The sequence below is a fragment of the Dendrobates tinctorius genome, unplaced genomic scaffold, assembly GCF_039654945.1.
Source record: "Dendrobates tinctorius isolate UK_male_01 unplaced genomic scaffold, ASM3965494v1 ptg000257l, whole genome shotgun sequence".
Taxonomy (NCBI): Eukaryota; Metazoa; Chordata; class Amphibia; order Anura; family Dendrobatidae; genus Dendrobates; species Dendrobates tinctorius.
This window is the reverse complement of record NW_027361924.1, coordinates 613,793-630,140: the sequence shown is the minus strand read 5'-3', so window position 1 is coordinate 630,140 and position 16,348 is coordinate 613,793. Positions and strand designations below refer to the sequence as shown.

Below are 16,348 nucleotides of genomic sequence, written 5' to 3'. Positions count from 1 at the left end.
GACTCTGTACCTATTATTATGGGGCACCGTGGCTGTTATTATGGACTGTGTACTTATTGTTATGGGGCACTGTGGCTGTTATTATGGTCTGTGTACTTATTATTATGGGGCACCGTGGCTGTTATTATGGACTGTGTACTTATTATTATGGGGCACCGTGGCTGTTATTATGGACTGTGTACTTATTATTATGGGGCACCGTGGCTGTTATTATGGACTGTGTACTTTTTATTATGGGGCACTGTGGCTGTTATTATGGACTGTGTACATATTATTATGGGGCACCGTGGCTGTTATTATGGACTGTGTACTTATTATTATGGGGCACTGTGGCTGTTATTATGGACTGTGTACTGATTATTATGGGGCACCGTGGCTGTTATTATAGGACTCTGTACTTATCATGGGGCACCGTGGCTCTTATTATGGGACTGTGTGTTTATTATTATGGGGCACCGTGGCTGTTATTATGGGACTCTGTACCTATTATTATGGGGCACTGTGGCTGTTATTATGGACTGTGTACTTATTATTATGAGGCACCGTGGCTGTTATTATGGGACTGTGTACTTATTATTATGAGGCACTGTGGCCGTTATTATGGACTATGTACTTATTATTATGGGGCACCGTGGCTGTTATTATAGGACTCTGTACTTATTATGGGGCACCGTGGCTGTTATTATGGGACTGTGTACTTATTATTATGGGGCACTGTGGCTCTTATTATGGACTGTGTATTTATTATTATGAGGCACCGTGGCTGTTATTATGGGACTCTGTACCTATTATTATGGGGCACCGTGGCTGTTATTATGGACTCTGTACTTATTATTATGGGGCACTGTGGCTGTTATTATGGTCTGTGTACTTATTATTATGGGGCACCGTGGCTGTTATTATGGACTGTGTACTTATTATTATGGGGCACCGTGGCTGTTATTATGCGACTGTGTACTTATTATTATGAGGCACCGTGGCTGTTATTATGGGACTGTGTACTTATTATTATGGGGCACCGTGGCTGTTATTATGGACTGTGTACTTATTATTATGGGGCACTGTGGCTGTTATTATGGGACTATGTACTTATTATTATGGGGCACTGTGGCTGTTATTATGGGACTGTGTACTTATTATTATGGGGCACTGTGGCTGTTATTATGGGACTGTGTACTTATTATTATGGGGCACCATGGCTGTTATTATGGACTGTGTACTTATTATTATGGGGCACTGTGGTTGTTATTATGGACTGTGTATTTATTATTATGGGGCACTGTGGCTGTTATTATGGGACTGTGTATTTATTATTATGGGACACTGTGGCTGTTATTATGGACTGTGTACTTATTATTATGGGGCACTGTGGCTGTTATTATGGACTGTGTACTTATTATTATGGGGCACTGTGGCTGTTATTATGGACTGTGTACTTATTATTATGGGGCACCGTGGCTGTTATTATGGGACTCTGTACCTATTATTATGGGGCACCGTGGCTGTTATTATGGGACTCTGTACCTATTATTATGGGGCACCGTGGCTGTTATTATGGACTGTGTACTTATTATTATGGGGTACTGTGGCTGTTATTATGGGACTCTGTACTTATTATTATGGGGTACTGTGGCTGTTATTATGGGACTGTGTACTTATTATTATGGGGCACCGTGACTGTTATTATGGACTGTGTACTTATTATTATGGGGCACTGTGGCTGTTATTATGGACTGTGTATTTATTATTATGGGGCACCGTGGCTGTTATTATGGGACTCTGTACTTATTATTATGAGGCACCGTGGCTGTTATTATGGGACTGTGTACTTATAATTATGGGGCACTGTGGCTGTTATTATGGACTGTGTACTTATTATTTTGGGGCACTGTGGCTGTTATTATGGGACTCTGTACTTATTATTATGGGGCACTGTGGCTGTTATTATGGACTGTGTACTTATTATTATGGGGCACAGTGGCTGTTATTATGGGACTGTGTACTTATTATGGGGCACCATGGCTGTTATTATGGACTGTATACTTATTACTATGGGGCACCGTGGCTGTTATTATGGACTGTGTACTTATTATTATGGGGCACCGTGGCTGTTATTATGGACTGTGTACTTATTATTATGGGGGCACTGTGGCTGTTATTATGGGACTGTGTACTTATTATTATGAGGCACCGTGGCTGTTATTATGGACTGTGTACTTATTATTATGGGGCACTGTGGCTGTTATTATGGGACTGTGTACTTATTATTATGGGGCACCATGGCTGTTATTATGGACTGTGTACTTATTATTATGGGGCACTGTGGTTGTTATTATGGACTGTGTATTTATTATTATGGGGCACTGTGGCTGTTATTATGGGACTGTGTATTTATTATTATGGGACACTGTGGATGTTATTATGGACTGTGTACTTATTATTATGGGGCACTGTGGCTGTTATTATGGACTGTGTACTTATTATTATGGGGCACTGTGGCTGTTATTATGGACTGTGTACTTATTATTATGGGGCACCGTGGCTGTTATTATGGGACTCTGTACCTATTATTATGGGGCACCGTGGCTGTTATTATGGGACTCTGTACCTATTATTATGGGGCACCGTGGCTGATATTATGGACTGTGTACTTATTATTATGGGGTACTGTGGCTGTTATTATGGGACTCTGTACTTATTATTATGGGGTACTGTGGCTGTTATTATGGGACTGTGTACTTATTATTATGGGGCACCGTGACTATTATTATGGACTGTGTACTTATTATTATGGGGCACCGTGGCTGTTATTATGGGACTGTGTATTTATTATTATGGGGCACCGTGGCTGTTATTATGGGACTCTGTACTTATTATTATGGGGTACTGTGGCTGTTATTATGGGACTGTGTACTTATTATTATGAGGCACCGTGGCTGTTATTATGGACTGTGTACTTATTATTATGGGGCACCATGGCTGTTAATATGGGACTCTGCACTTATTATTATGGGGCACCGTGGCTGTTATTATGGGACTGTGTACTTATTATTATGGGGCACCGTGGCTGTTATTATGGGACTGTGTACTTATTATTATGGGGCACCGTTGCTGTTATTATGGGACTCTGTACCTATTATTATGGGGCACCGTGGCTGTTGTTATGGACTGTGTACTTATTATTATGGGGCACTGTGGCTGTTATTATGGACTGTGTATTTATTATTATGGGGCACCATGGCTGTTATTATGGGACTCTGTACCTATTATTATGGGGCACCGTGGCTGTTATTATGGACTGTGTACTTATTGTTATGGGGCACTGTGGCTGTTATTATGGTCTGTGTACTTATTATTATGGGGCACCGTGGCTGTTATTATGGACTGTGTACTTATTATTATGGGGCACCGTGGCTGTTATTATGGACTGTGTACTTATTATTATGGGGCACCGTGGCTGTTATTATGGACTGTGTACTTTTTATTATGGGGCACTGTGGCTGTTATTATGGACTGTGTACATATTATTATGGGGCACCGTGGCTGTTATTATGGACTGTGTACTTATTATTATGGGGCACTGTGGCTGTTATTATGGACTGTGTACTGATTATTATGGGGCACCGTGGCTGTTATTATAGGACTCTGTACTTATCATGGGGCACCGTGGCTCTTATTATGGGACTGTGTGTTTATTATTATGGGGCACCGTGGCTGTTATTATGGGACTCTGTACCTATTATTATGGGGCACTGTGGCTGTTATTATGGACTGTGTACTTATTATTATGAGGCACCGTGGCTGTTATTATGGGACTGTGTACTTATTATTATGAGGCACTGTGGCCGTTATTATGGACTATGTACTTATTATTATGGGGCACCGTGGCTGTTATTATAGGACTCTGTACTTATTATGGGGCACCGTGGCTGTTATTAGGGACAGTGTTATGATTGAGTCACCGTAGGAGGCAGACACAAAAATAGAAGCTACGTCCAGAAAACCAGAGAAGTTGGCAACTATCAGATTGCAGACCCCTGAACCTATCAACACAACTAGAAGTAGCCGTGGGGGGTTCCTACGATGCCCTAGACCCCTCGATCACAGCCGGAGCGCTAAATAGCCTAAAGACAGAAAAGGAAATCTAAACTGCCCCAGAGAAGACCCCAAAGTAAAAGGCAGCCCCCAACATATAATGACGGTGAAGCAAGATGAAAAAACACTCACACAGATAGAAAGATAGACTGAGCAAAGACGGGGCCCAAGCTAACTAAACAGAACAGGAAAGGAAGGTTGCTGTCTGCAATCTGCCAAAACCCTATCAAAGACATAAGCCAACAAGCTGATATGAAAAAGACCCTGAAGCAGCTAGGCTTCAAAAACTAAATCAGCACTCAGGTATTTTCAGAAGACAGAGCTAAAGGAATTCAGCACACCCCAGCAGGGAATGGCAGAAATCCAGAAAAACAAAGCAAAACAAAGTCAAAGCACGAATGCAAAAAGCCGAGCAGAAAACTTAGCTTTAGAAGAGCAGGAATTCAGACTGGTCTCCAAGGATCCCACAGAGAAATCACCCGCAGGGCAGAAGGGCGTCAGCAGCCTTATATCCAGTCAGTAACTCCACTCAGCCAGTCATCATCATCAGACTCAGGTGTTTGATAATCAGGCTCACTACCTTTCTTTACCAAAAGACGGAGTTCCTCGGGCCTCAGTAGTGAAGGGGAAAATGAACTCACAACAGGACAGTGTACTTATTACTATGGGGCACCGTGGCTGTTATTATGGACTGTGCACTTATTATTATGGGGCACTGTGGCTGTTATTATGGACTGTGTACTTATTATGGGGCACTGTGGCTGTTATTATGGACTGTGTACTTATTATTATGGGGCACTGTGGCTGTTATTATGGACTGTGTACTTATTATTATGGGGCACCGTGGCTGTTATTATGGGACTCTGTACCTGTTATTATGGGGCACCGTGGCTGTTATTATGGACTGTGTACTTATTATTATGGGGCACTGTGGCTGTTATTATGGACTGTGTACTTATTATTATGGGGCACCGTGGCTGTTATTATGGACTGTGTACTTATTATTATGGGGCACTGTGGCTCTTATTATGGACTGTGTATTTATTATTATGGGGCACCGTGGCTTTTATTATGGGACTCTGTACTTATTATTATGGGGTACTGTGGCTGTTATTATGGGACTGTGTACTTATTATTATGAGGCACCGTGGCTGTTATTATGGACTGTGTACTTATTATTATGGGGCACCGTGGCTGTTATTATGGGACTCTGTACTTATTATTATGGGGCACCGTGGCTGTTATTATGCTACTCTGTACTTATTATTATGGGGCACTGTGGCTGTTATTATGGGACTCTGTTACTTATTATTATGGGGTACTGTGGCTGTTATTATGGGACTGTGTACTTATTATTATGGGGCACCGTGACTGTTATTATGGACTGTGTACTTATTATTATGGGGCACTGTGGCTGTTATTATGGGACTGTGTATTTATTATTATGGGGCACCGTGGCTGTTATTATGGGACTGTGTACTTTTTATTATGGGGCACCGTGGCTGTTATTATGGACTCTGTACTTATTATGGGGCACTGTGGCTGTTATTATGGACTGTGTACTTATTATTATGGGGCACTGTGGCTGTTATTATGGACTGTGTACTTATTATTATGGGGCACCGTGGCTGTTATTATGGGACTCTGTACCTGTTATTATGGGGCACCGTGGCTGTTATTATGGACTGTGTACTTATTATTATGGGGCACTGTGGCTGTTATTATGGACTGTGTACTTATTATTATGGGGCACCGTGGCTGTTATTATGGACTGTGTACTTATTATTATGGGGCACTGTGGCTCTTATTATGGACTGTGTATTTATTATTATGGGGCACCGTGGCTTTTATTATGGGACTCTGTACTTATTATTATGGGGTACTGTGGCTGTTATTATGGGACTGTGTACTTATTATTATGAGGCACCGTGGCTGTTATTATGGACTGTGTACTTATTATTATGGGGCACCGTGGCTGTTATTATGGGACTCTGTACTTATTATTATGGGGCACCGTGGCTGTTATTATGCTACTCTGTACTTATTATTATGGGGCACTGTGGCTGTTATTATGGGACTCTGTTACTTATTATTATGGGGTACTGTGGCTGTTATTATGGGACTGTGTACTTATTATTATGGGGCACCGTGACTGTTATTATGGACTGTGTACTTATTATTATGGGGCACTGTGGCTGTTATTATGGGACTGTGTATTTATTATTATGGGGCACCGTGGCTGTTATTATGGGACTGTGTACTTTTTATTATGGGGCACCGTGGCTGTTATTATGGACTCTGTACTTATTATTATGGGGCACTGTGGCTGTTATTATGGGACTGTGTATTTATTATTATGGGGCACCGTGGCTGTTATTATGGGACTGTGTACTTATTATTATGGGGCACTGTGGCTGTTATTATGGTCTGTGTACTTATTATTATGGGGCACCGTGACTGTTATTATGGACTGTGTATTTATTATTATGGGGCACTGTGGCTGTTATTAGGGACAGTGTACTTATTATTATGGGGCACTGTGGCTGTTATTATGGGACTGTGTATTTATTATTATGGGGCACCGTGGCTGTTATTATGGGACTCTGTACTTATTATTATGGGGTACTGTGGCTGTTATCATGGGATTCTGTACTTATTATTATGGGGCACCGTGGCTGTTATTATGGGACTCTGTACTTATTATTATGGGGCACTGTGGCTGTTATTATGGGACTGTGTACTTATTGTTATGGGGCACTGTGGCTGTTATTATGGACTCTGCACTTATTATTATGGGGCACCGTGGCTGTTATTATAGGACTGTGTACTTATTGTTATGGGGCACTGTGGCTGTTATTATGGACTCTGTACTTATTATTATGGGGCACTGTGGCTGTTATTATGGGACTGTGTTTTTATTATTATGGGGCACTGTGGCTGTTATTATGGGACTGTGCACTTATTGTTATGGGGCACTGTGGCTGTTATTATGGACTCTGTACTTATTATTATGGGGCACTGTGGCTGTTATTATGGGACTGTGTACTTATTGTTATGGGGCACTGTGGCTGTTATTATGGACTCTGTACTTATTATTATGGGGCACTGTGGCTGTTATTATGGGACTGTGTTTTTATTATTATGGGGCACTGTGGCTGTTATTATGGGACTGTGCACTTATTGTTATGGGGCACTGTGGCTGTTATTATGGACTGTGTACTTATTGTTATGGGGCACTGTGGCTGTTATTATGGTCTGTGTACTTATTATGGGGCACCGTGGCTGTTATTATGGACTGTGTACTTATTATTATGGGGCACCGTGGCTGTTATTATGGACTGTGTACTTATTATTATGGGGCACCGTGGCTGTTATTATGGACTGTGTACTTATTATTATGGGGCACTGTGGCTGTTATTATGGACTGTGTACATATTATTATGGGGCACCGTGGCTGTTATTATGGACTGTGTACTTATTATTATGGGGCACTGTGGCTGTTATTATGGACTGTGTACTGATTATTATGGGGCACCGTGGCTGTTATTGTAGGACTCTGTACTTATCATGGGGCACCGTGGCTCTTATTATGGGACTGTGTGTTTATTATTATGGGGCACCGTGGCTGTTATTATGGGACTCTGTACCTATTATTATGGGGCACTGTGGCTGTTATTATGGACTGTGTACTTATTATTATGAGGCACCGTGGCTGTTATTATGGGACTGTGTACTTATTATTATGAGGCACTGTGGCCGTTATTATGGACTATGTACTTATTATTATGGGGCACCGTGGCTGTTATTATAGGACTCTGTACTTATTATGGGGCACCGTGGCTGTTATTAGGGACAGTGTTATGATTGAGTCACCGTAGGAGGCAGACACAAAAATAGGAGCTACGTCCAGAAAACCAGAGAAGTTGGCAACTATCAGATTGCAGACCCCTGAACCTATCAACACAACTAGAAGTAGCCGTGGGGGGTTCCTACGATGCCCTAGACCCCTCGATCACAGCCGGAGCGCTAAATAGCCTAAAGACAGAAAAGGAAATCTAAACTGCCCCAGAGCAGACCCCAAAGTAAAAGTCAGCCCCCAACATATAATGACGGTGAAGCAAGATGAAAAAACACTCACACAGATAGAAAGATAGACTGAGCAAAGACGGGGCCCAAGCTAACTAAACAGAACAGGAAAGGAAGGTTGCTGTCTGCAATCTGCCAAAACCCTATCAAAGACATAAGCCAACAAGCTGATATGAAAAAGACCCTGAAGCAGCTAGGCTTCAAAAACTAAATCAGCACTCAGGTATTTTCAGAAGACAGAGCTAAAGGAATTCAGCACACCCCAGCAGGGAATGGCAGAAATCCAGAAAAACAAAGCAAAACAAAGTCAAAGCACGAATGCAAAAAGCCGAGCAGAAAACTTAGCTTTAGAAGAGCAGGAATTCAGACTGGTCTCCAAGGATCCCACAGAGAAATCACCCGCAGGGCAGAAGGGCGTCAGCAGCCTTATATCCAGTCAGTAACTCCACTCAGCCAGTCCTCATCATCAGACTCAGGTGTTTGATAATCAGGCTCACTACCTTTCTTTACCAAAAGAGGGAGTTCCTCGGGCCTCAGTAGTGAAGGGGAAAATGAACTCACAACAGGACAGTGTACTTATTACTATGGGGCACCGTGGCTGTTATTATGGACTGTGCACTTATTATTATGGGGCACTGTGGCTGTTATTATGGACTGTGTACTTATTATTATGGGGCACTGTGGCTGTTATTATGGACTGTGTACTTATTATTATGGGGCACTGTGGCTGTTATTATGGACTGTGTACTTATTATTATGGGGCACCGTGGCTGTTATTATGGGACTCTGTACCTGTTATTATGGGGCACCGTGGCTGTTATTATGGACTGTGTACTTATTATTATGGGGCACTGTGGCTGTTATTATGGACTGTGTACTTATTATTATGGGGCACCGTGGCTGTTATTATGGACTGTGTACTTATTATTATGGGGCACTGTGGCTCTTATTATGGACTGTGTATTTATTATTATGGGGCACCGTGGCTTTTATTATGGGACTCTGTACTTATTATTATGGGGTACTGTGGCTGTTATTATGGGACTGTGTACTTATTATTATGAGGCACCGTGGCTGTTATTATGGACTGTGTACTTATTATTATGGGGCACCGTGGCTGTTATTATGGGACTCTGTACTTATTATTATGGGGCACCGTGGCTGTTATTATGCTACTCTGTACTTATTATTATGGGGCACTGTGGCTGTTATTATGGGACTCTGTTACTTATTATTATGGGGTACTGTGGCTGTTATTATGGGACTGTGTACTTATTATTATGGGGCACCGTGACTGTTATTATGGACTGTGTATTTATTATTATGGGGCACTGTGGCTGTTATTATGGGACTGTGTATTTATTATTATGGGGCACCGTGGCTGTTATTATGGGACTGTGTACTTTTTATTATGGGGCACCGTGGCTGTTATTATGGACTCTGTACTTATTATTATGGGGCACTGTGGCTGTTATTATGGGACTGTGTATTTATTATTATGGGGCACCGTGGCTGTTATTATGGGACTGTGTACTTATTATTATGGGGCACTGTGGCTGTTATTATGGTCTGTGTACTTATTATTATGGGGCACCGTGACTGTTATTATGGACTGTGTATTTATTATTATGGGGCACTGTGGCTGTTATTAGGGACAGTGTACTTATTATTATGGGGCACTGTGGCTGTTATTATGGGACTGTGTATTTATTATTATGGGGCACCGTGGCTGTTATTATGGGACTCTGTACTTTTTATTATGGGGTACTGTGGCTGTTATCATGGGATTCTGTACTTATTATTATGGGGCACCGTGGCTGTTATTATGGGACTCTGTACTTATTATTATGGGGCACTGTGGCTGTTATTATGGGACTGTGTACTTATTGTTATGGGGCACTGTGGCTGTTATTATGGACTCTGCACTTATTATTATGGGGCACCGTGGCTGTTATTATGGGACTGTGTACTTATTGTTATGGGGCACTGTGGCTGTTATTATGGACTCTGTACTTATTATTATGGGGCACTGTGGCTGTTATTATGGGACTGTGTTTTTATTATTATGGGGCACTGTGGCTGTTATTATGGGACTGTGCACTTATTGTTATGGGGCACTGTGGCTGTTATTATGGACTCTGTACTTATTATTATGGGGCACTGTGGCTGTTATTATGGGACTGTGTACTTATTGTTATGGGGCACTGTGGCTGTTATTATGGACTCTGTACTTATTATTATGGGGCACTGTGGCTGTTATTATGGGACTGTGTTTTTATTATTATGGGGCACTGTGGCTGTTATTATGGGACTGTGCACTTATTGTTATGGGGCACTGTGGCTGTTATTATGGACTCTGTACTTATTATTATGGGGCACTGTGGCTGTTATTATGGGACTGTGTACTTATTGTTATGGGGCACTGTGGCTGTTATTATGGACTCTGCACTTATTATTATGGGGCACTGTGGCTGTTATTATTGGACTGTGTATTTATTATTATGGGGCACCGTGGCTGTTATTATGGGACTGTGTACTTATTATTATGGGGCACTGTGGCTGTTATTATTGGACTGTGTATTTATTATTATGGGGCACTGTGGCTGTTATTATGGGGGCTCTGTATTTATTATGGGGCTTCCATAGTTGTCATTATTGGAGGATTTATAGCTGGTTTTATATTTTCCTATCTATAACTTCACTCATATGTTTGAGTCTCCTGTACAGAACTAAATTAAAATTAAAAGAACTTACTGAAAGCTGCTTGAAGACATTATACGTCCTGTATATGAGAATATTATTTGCGTCCGACCAGAGGATGGAGAACATGAAGAGCTGCAAGAACACAAAAAATTGCATAAATGACAACATAAAACTTTAGGCCCCAATCAGACCTCAATTTTCTTTTCCATGGTTAAATATCTATACACATTATAGTCTATAGAGCTGTCTGTGCTTTTTTTGCAGAGCATGTATGTGAAAAAAAAAAAAAAAAGAGATATGTACATTTTTGACCCAAATCAAGGATCAAAATTACCCATACACGTCTATGGGGCCGTGAAAATTACAGCACATGCATGAGTGTACAATATCCGTGATTAACGTGTAATGTATAGGAGAAGCTTTATAATTATTTTTTTTATACCGGAAAATCATTGATGAAAGACTGATGGTAAAATCGGACTTTGGATTTAAAACACCAATGAACAAGGGTCCATATTTTTATAGAAGATATATATATATTTTTTTTTTACGCCTGAAGGAGGCTTTACCTATAATTTTCATCTGTGTTCTTGAGGATCCAACGCATCGGGGCATTGTGCAGAACTGTGTATTACTACATTTATACTGTGGGGGCACTGCAGAAAAATGAAATACCTGCTACTGGGGTTCCCCACAGCATAACTCTGGGTCCAATTAATGGGATTCCCCATTATCAACGAATCATAGGAGGACCCAAAGGGATTGTCCATTGTAGACAAGTTACAGGGGTTTATCTGAACAAGGGGAAATATTATGGGAGCAGACAGAACTATCAGCGATGGAAGCTTACCTTCTGTTTCTCATGCTGCACCAGTCCTACAGCCTTGGCTTCTACTGGATACCGGCTCATGTTTCTCATCTACAGAGACACTGAGCTTTTTACCTCTGCAACCCTGGAATTCATAGACTACAAAGGAGGGGGTGGAAGGCTGGTCTCCCGTGAAAACCGAAATTGCATGAATCCAAAAGGCACCGTCCCTTTTGTCTTTTGATCTTTCTTCACCAGTGCCAGTGCAAATATCTCACCCTTATCAAACACATAGTAAAAGACGACACGTGTATCATAATAAACCGCAAGGTAAGAGAATCTCCAGCACTGGATTAATATTAAAATACAAAAATTTATTGAGAAATTTCTTTTTTAAAAAATGAAGACTGTACTTCAAAATACATATATGAAAAATCAATAAACGGACATGATAGTAGATGGTATCCAAGGTGGTATAACTAACGCGTTTCAACCTCAGCGGGTCTTATTCATTAAAAAATAATTTTTTTCAATAAATTTTTGTATTTTATTATTAATCCAGCACTGGAGATTCTCTTTCCTCGTGGTTTGCTTCGACGACGCCGTGATTCAAGCGGCTCCATCCGCTTGGAAGCTATGGACACAAATTGAAGATTGGGTGAGCTGACCTTTTTCCCTTCCCTTTTTTCCTGTTATTTCAACCTGTATCATAATGGATGAAGAAATCCAAATGAGTAAAGCAATGGGAGATGTTCAGCCCAATATCCCGCTCCTCTTGAAGAGCGGTTTCACATTTCCATAAAGGAAGCAGATTCAGTTACTCTATTGCCGTGCGGACCCGCAGGCAATAGTTAAAGCTGCCAGCCAATCGGAGACTGGCAGCTGACGTCAGCGCGCATGTCACCGGCGTCTGACGTCATTGTCAGTCGCCAGTGAGTGCGCGCTTTGTTGGGGTGAAGATCACTCGCCACTGGAGCGCGGCAAGGTAAGGAGAAAGGTGTTTTGATTTTTCAAATTAGTATTGAAAGTGACAAGTCGGGCCCGGCAGGATGAAAACGGGGAAGGGTGGAGACGGGGCAGGATGGAGACAGGGGCAGGATGGAGATGGGGCAGGATGGAGACGGGGCAGGATGGTGACTGGGCAGGATGGAGACGGGGCTGTATTGTGGGCAGGATGGAGACAGGGCATGATTGGAGACACGGGAGCATGATTGGAGATACAAGGGGCATAATTGGAGACACGGGGGGCAGGGTTGGAGACACGGGTGGCAGGGTTGGAGACAGATGGGGCAGGGTTAGAGACAGATGGGGCAGGGTTGGAAACAAATGGGGCAGGATCATGGGGCAGGATGGAGACAGATGGGGCAGGATGGAGACAGATGGGGCAGGATGGATACGATGGAGACAGACGGGGCAGGATGGGTAGATCATACGGGGGAAGAATGGATACTCATGAGGGCAGAATGGGACAACATATGGCTGAAGCCAGACATGAGACACATGGGGGTCAGGATGGGGGATATTATTACCATAGGGGCTAATTAAGGGATATTATTACTGCAGTGATGTATTTATTTTATTTTTTGAGTATACTGTTTTAAATAGGGGTGGCGGTCCTGTTACTGTGTAGAGTGATACTCTTTTGCCTTTTTTTGTTCATGTGGTGTAATGTAGAAGTTGGGAAAAAATAAGTAATGTATTCTGCAAGTGGAGCTCTAGATAACTGAGTTATTTCCTGCAGAGATGAGCCCTGGCTGGAAGAAGTGATGGTGGTCTGTGCTGGATGAAAGATGAAAAGTGAAGATGAAGGACTTCACCTAGAGACGTCACTGGTGAGTCAGTGTGTTACCTATACACTGACACTATACAATGTATACTATATACAGAGGTCCTGTGTATAATGTCACCAGTGATCACTGTATTACCCATACATTATTTACAGAGTGCCTGTGTATAATGTCATTGATCACTGTATTACCTGTACACAGACACTACATACTAAGTACAGATCTCGTGTGTATAATGGTACTTATGGTGATAGTATTGTGGATTTTTTTTATTACTGATCAGTATTGTAGTATTCAGTCACTATGTGGTGGAAATGTGTGGTCTGGACATGGTGTTGCAGTATTTGCCCCTTGTATGTGCTATTATTTGGTCACTTTGTGGTGGCAATATGTGGTCTGGTCATGGTGCGGTGGTATATGTTCCTTGCATGTGATATTATACGGTCACTGTGATGGTAATATGTGTTCTAGACATGGTGTGGTGGTATTTGTTCCTTGTATGTGGTATTATAGGTAACTATGTGGTGGTAATATTGTGTCTGGTCATGGTGTGGCGGTATTTGTTCCTTGTATGTGATATTATTCGGTCACTGTGGTGGTAATATGTGGTCTGGTCATGGTGCGGTGGTATTTGTTCCTTGTATGTGATATTATTCAGTCACTGTGGTGGTAATATGTGGTCTGGTTATGGTGTGGCGGTATTTGTTCCTTGTATGTGGTATTATAGGTCACTATGTGGTGGTAATATGTGGTCTGGTCATGGTGCGGTGGTATTTGTTCTTTGTATGTGATATTATTCGGTCACTGTGGTGGTAATATGTGGTCTGGACATGGTGCGGTGGTATTTGTCCCTTGTATGTGATATTATTCGGTCACTGTGGTGGTAATATGTGGTCTGGTCATGGTGCGGTGGTATTTGTTCTTTGTATGTGATATTATTCGGTCACTGTGGTGGTAATATGTGGTCTGGTCATGGTGCGGTGGTATTTGTTCTTTGTATGTGATATTATTCGGTCACTGTGGTGGTAATATGTGGTCTGGACATGGTGCGGTGGTATTTGTCCCTTGTATGTGATATTATTCGGTCACTGTGGTGGTAATATGTGGTCTGGACATGGTGCGGTGGTATTTGTCCCTTGTATGTGATATTATTGGTCATTTTAAAAATTGAAAAATAAATAAAAATATACCTAAATTGGATATTTTAACAAATGTTTAATAGGTTACAGTAGAGTAGAGCTCGGCCAAAAGTGTCAACCGTATTGTGGTGGCGGCTTAAAAAATCTTTTGGCCAAAACAAAAGCTGCCTGCTATATGTGTGATCTGGTGATGGTAACTGTTAATGTGTGATTGGTGAGAAGTGGAGTTTTTCCAAGAGAGAGCGGTGGGACTGTGGACAGTTCGAGGGGTAGAGGCGGGGCTCGGGTGGAGCCTGGGTGGAGTCTCAAGGGGGCCCCGAAAATGTTGCCAAGTATGGGGCCCCGAAATACCTAGTGGCAGCCCTGGACATCGTTGTCGCACAAGACACTTAAAAAGAAACCAGTTTTCCTTTTTGTCAGTTTTATTACATTTGCCCCACTGTTTTTGCTGCCTACAGAAGCCAATTGTAGTGCAGCTTTCATTTTTCAAAAACACTATAACAAATGAAAGCTGCGCTGTGATTGGTTGCTATGGGTAAAATGGACAGCTTTTCCTTTAACTAATTTTTAATAAATGACGACCAGTGTGTGATGGCGACCTGAGGTAATAGCTTGAATCTCTTGAGGCATTGATTAAAACCTGTTCCTGGGTGCACTTCAATGACTTCTTATACGCAATATGGGGAAAAGTATGTGCCCCCTTCACGTTACACCTGCGGGAGCTGCTATGACACAAGCTTTCAAGCACCACTGTAAGCAGTGTGTGTGTATGTGTGTGTGTGGGGGGTGAAACCTGCATTAGCCAGTGGTCTGGCACTATTAATAATAATTGTATTCAGCATTATTAAGCCACTACATTGCCCTGTCATTATTACTGTACAGGCAAAGCTGTTATTTGGGAAATGTATGTAGCTGTCATTTGCACATTATTATTATTATTATTATTATTATTATTATTATTATTATTGTTATAGCACCATTTATTCCATGGCGCTTTACATGTGAGGAGGGGTATACATAATAAAAACAAGTACAATAATCTTAAACAATACAAGTCATAACTGGTACAGGAGGAGAGAGGACCCTGCCCGCGAGGGCTCACAATCTTCAAGGGACGGGTGATAATACAGTAGGCGAGGGTAGAGCTGGTCGTGCAGCGGTTTGGTCGATCGGTGGTTACTGCAGGTTATAGGCCACATTATGTGGTGATATTTTCTTTGGCACTGTGCGATATATTATTTTTTCAGTGGACGGTGGTGGCAGCCAAGTGTGGTATTGATATTTAGACAACTGTTTAATCTTGTCCCGTGACATACCTCAAATGCTATGTGACCCATAAGAGGAGTGAGACCCGGCATCTGCCCAATTCTCCTGACACTTAGCTGGAGGATTTGGATGGAGTCATCTCATGCATCATACCCAGCAGGTACCAGCTGTTTTACACAGTTGACACCTGTCGATAACTGTTGCGATTGGAGCTAGATCTGATCAACTTAACCCAGTAGATTCCATGGTGAACACAGCATCTAAGCAGTTAAACATGGGCTGGAAAGAGAGCCCTAAAGATCAGGGGATCCAGAGGTTTTTTTTTAATGGCATCCAAGACCCATTGGGGTGGTCCATATCAGACTTTCACAATGAGGTCAACAGGTTTCTCTGCTTACCACTGACTTTGTCAACATTTTTTTTAACGGCCTTCGGCTCTATCTTAAGCCATGTTGACTTGATGG

The 16,348-nt window shown here is 42.0% G+C and overlaps 1 protein-coding gene across 1 annotated transcript in view; it reads right to left on the bottom strand.

Moving 5' to 3' along the window:
• The window catches only part of LOC141069092 (NADPH oxidase organizer 1-like), a 65,229-nt gene extending 53,332 nt beyond the window's left edge, over positions 1-11,897 (bottom strand). The window contains exons 1-2 of the mRNA XM_073558408.1: positions 11,735-11,897; positions 10,936-11,016 (exon numbers count right to left, since the gene is read on the bottom strand). Coding sequence (XP_073414509.1) covers positions 10,936-11,016; positions 11,735-11,803 — 150 coding nt within the window. The 5' untranslated portion in view covers positions 11,804-11,897. The remainder of the gene's footprint in view (positions 1-10,935; positions 11,017-11,734) is intronic.
• Between the last annotated feature and the right edge of the window lie 4,451 nt (positions 11,898-16,348).